General features: G+C 36.7%; 1 protein-coding gene across 1 annotated transcript; it reads left to right on the forward strand.

The window, feature by feature from the left end:
• Nucleotides 1-2,457: 2,457 nt before the first annotated feature.
• On the forward strand, nucleotides 2,458-3,393 carry LOC107160547 (olfactory receptor 2Y1-like). Its single transcript, XM_015507220.1, has one exon. The coding sequence runs from the start codon at nucleotides 2,458-2,460 to the stop codon at nucleotides 3,391-3,393; it is 936 nt and encodes a 311-aa protein (XP_015362706.1).
• The last annotated feature ends 709 nt before the right edge of the window (nucleotides 3,394-4,102 follow it).

Genomic DNA, 4,102 nt, shown 5'->3' on the forward strand with positions numbered 1-4,102 from the left:
GCACTTGGTAGAATTCAACCATCAGAGGACACTGTTGACCTGAGGTTTTGGTCAATACACTCCCAGGTTATCATTGTTTTCTAGTTTTGTAATACATAGCTACCAAGTTTGTCTCCTCCATTCTATATTTTTCTAACTGAGTTGAAGGTAAACTCAATATTCCTTGTTTAATATTACCTTAATATCTTATCCACTATGCTGGCTATTTATTGGTTTTCAGTCTCCTGTCATCATATTGAAATCCTTTTGGATTATTATTCAGTCATTTATCATTTTATTTATGTTTTTAGACTTTAGTTCATTTGTATATTAAGTACATCTATATTTCACTAAATATGTCATTGATTAAAAATATAAAATGAGAATGGTTAAAGCCCTTGTGCCAGTAAATGATAAAGAGTGCAGATGTGTTATTTCCTTCATTTTTCACAGGAAACCAATAGTTCTGGGAAATTTATGTGCTGCAGACATGGTGTCAAAGTGGGAAATGAATCATTAATTCATGTAACCATATTTGTTGAGAGCCTTTTGTTCTCCAGGAACTATACCGGGAAATGGGGATACTTTAATGGTGAACAAAAGCAAACCCTATTGTACAGTGAAGATCAGTATTGTAGAAAGACAAGTGTTAACAGGCATATATAGACAAGAGTTTTGTGTTCTTTCTCATATTAGGAAGATAAAAAATAGTCAACCTAAATATACAATAGCTATCAGTGGAATTTGGTAAATGAAGGGGGGATAGGTAAAGGAGATAGGAGTTGGTTAGTGTATAGTGTATATATGTATTAAAATATCTCACTGAAATACACCAAAATATACAATTTGTACATGCTAATCAAAATAAAATAAAATAATGTTAAATATAAAATATTAAATGCTGAATCCCATGTGTTTATTTTAATGTACAAATAACATTGTATAATTTTAAAATGATCAAAATCCTGTGAAGTAAGTTATTTCTTGTGTTTTACACTTAAGTAAACTGAGACTTAGAGAACTGAATTTTTTAGAACAGAGAGCACCCTCATCGGTGATAGAGTTGATCAGTAGGGACTTCATATGTGCACCAATATGCTTCTCATTCAAAAACCATCTTTGATACATTGGTTAGACAACATGAAAATTAACACTTTGTTTTTATCACTCATATTTTCTCCATTTTCCACAAAATCATCATAGATAGCATCTAAATTTCTTATTAAAATCATTGATCCAGCATTGATCCATTAGTGATGATCTTCCAGTTCAGAAAACTTAACAAAAGAGAAAAATTAATTAATTTGGCAAAAGTTGCTAATATGGAGCTTATTTTGTTTGTTTTCTTGTTTTGTTTTTGCTTTCTGTCATACTTCTTATAATCTTATTTGGATTTTTAACTACAAAAATATCAGTCTTAAACAAAGCAACCTTAATTTCTATCCTACTTCTATGGCTTATTAGAATGTATTAGCAGCTTATATGCAGGTTTTTCAGAAGGTGAATTTTCATAAGATTTGAAGGGAAAGTCAAACATTTTATTTGCCAAAATGTATGCAACATTGTATAAGTTACAAACATTAATTTCCCAAATGAAATTAACATGTATTTATCACCTTTATATGTACCTTAAAAGAAGACAATATTTATTATTATATTTACTATTTTTTTCTACCACTGAGGACTCAGAGAGAGGCAAGGACTTATAATTTTTATAAAAAGAATGAGATAAGAATGTCAAGTGTTGTAGAAAACTGCACAGAGAGGATAGGGCTAGAATGGATGGGAAAACTCCTTCTGTGGAGTAATGAATGATTTATCAGTTGAAGATGTGTGGGGGAAGGTATTCCAGGTAGGATCATTCATAATAATGCAATGTTTGTTACTAATTGCTATCACCAAAGAAATGGTTCTACACTATTCTCAGTCCATTTCTGGTCATGCATGGGGCTTCCAGGTTTGGTGTACTGACCATATTTATTGAGGAGAAGGAAGCAGACAAACACTCAAAATCTAAATTGATATCTCAGTAGTGTTTTAATCTCCTAAAACAGGTTATCTAATAAATCAAGGAAAGAAGCCAGTTGGAACTGCAGGAAACTAATGCTGTGTTTTCCAGCTTAGATTTTTAAAAGTAGTTACCACAATCTTTTTGTAAGGGAAATAATATATATATCATCTCTACTTTCAGACAAGAAAGCATTGCATCCAAAGGATTGGCTGAGCTGGCTGAGGTCACAAAGTAAATGAACAACAGGACTAGAGTTCAAACTTAGGCCATATTATTCCTAATTCAGTGATCTCCTATCTCAAGAAGAGTCATAATAGAAGACTGGATAGACAGAACTAAATAGAAAAATTAAAAAAAAACCATGCACAATTTTGGAGAATTTAAGAAACATAGTGAAATAAATGTTTTAATGGTATTCTTCATAGGATGACCTGAATTATTTTCTCCTATTTGGCAGGTGAAAGGCTATGGGAAGTTTCAACACCAGTTCTGGAGAGAGCTTCATTTTGGTGGGCTTCTCAGATTGGCCTCAACTGGAGATCCTCCTTTTTGTCTTTATTTTGATTTTCTACTCCCTAACTCTCTTGGGCAACACCACCATCATCATTCTCTCCCGAACAGACCCTCGACTGCACACGCCCATGTATTTCTTCCTCTCCCACCTCTCCTTCCTGGACCTTTGCTTTACCACCAGCACTGTGCCTCAGCTCCTAATCAACCTTCAGGGACTGGACCGGACAATCAGCTATGGAGGGTGTGTGGCCCAGCTCTTTATCTACCTTGCCCTGGGCTCCACTGAGTGTGTGCTCCTGGTAGTGATGGCCATTGATCGCTATGCAGCTGTGTGTCGTCCACTCCACTACACAGCCATCATGCACCCCCTTCTCTGCCAGGCATTAGCTATCACATCCTGGGTAGGAGGATTCATGAACTCTCTGATTCAGACAGGCCTCATGATGGCCATACCTCTCTGTGGCCATAAACTGAACCACTTTTTCTGTGAGATGCCTGTATTCCTGAAGTTGGCCTGTGAGGACACAGGAGGCACAGAGGCCAAGATGTTTGTGGCCCGAGTCATAATCTTGGTTGTGCCTGCAGCACTGATTCTAGTCTCTTATGTGTACATTGCTAAGGCAGTACTGAAGGTCAAATCAATGGCTGGGCGCAGAAAGGCTTTTGGAACATGTGGGTCCCACCTGCTGGTTGTTTTCCTCTTCTATGGCTCAGCCATTTACACGTACCTCCAACCTATCCACAGTTATTCTGAGAAGGAGGGAAAATTTGTTGCCCTTTTTTACACTATAGTCACTCCCATTCTCAATCCTCTAATTTATACCCTAAGAAACAAGGATGTGAAGGGAGCTCTGTGGAAAGTACTAAGAAGAAGCAGAGACTCAGGTTAAGGTGGGAAAAGAGAATGAGTAAAATTTTCAGTAATAACTCTCAGACCATGGATCCTCTCTTGTTCCTTGGAAGACTGTTGATCATGCATAGTCCTCTGTAATCTCTGTGGATTTAGTGCCTTCTTGGCTTGAATGTTAGACATAGGGACCTTTGGGGACTCTTTCTAGTTCATTTCCTCTGACTACTGTGCAGCTAGGAGTAACTGTTGACTTCTATCACAACTTTCCAAAGGAATGAGGCTGGGAAATGGGGATATTGTGGTCACATATGGTGAATGGGCATGAATTCTCATTATATCTGAGCATTATAGAAGACTTAATGCAGAATGAAAACACCTTTTCCAAAGTTAATGATTCCCAATGTGGTGCCATGTAGATGACACTGTGTCCAAAGGCAGAGGAGATGTGTTCACCCTGCTTTTCTAATTAGCTATGACTTTGTCATATCTCCTTATTTTTCAGGGCTGATTTCTATGTTCTTATACAGTGGTTACCCTTCCAAGATATTTGGAGCAAACAAGGAGATCACAAACAGATGTACTTAGTGGAGCATATAGAGTCTCAGATATGATTACATTTACCTACTTGAAAAAATGGCAGAATAATTGGGGGGACCTTGAGTAAAAGAAGACATCAACACCTCATCAGCTGCATTGAGTTTTAGTTATGCTATGGTGTCATAAATGAAATACTGTCCATGTAAGACAGA

Source organism: Marmota marmota, unplaced genomic scaffold (genome assembly GCF_001458135.2).
Source record: "Marmota marmota marmota unplaced genomic scaffold, marMar, whole genome shotgun sequence".
Classification (NCBI taxonomy): Eukaryota; Metazoa; Chordata; class Mammalia; order Rodentia; family Sciuridae; genus Marmota; species Marmota marmota.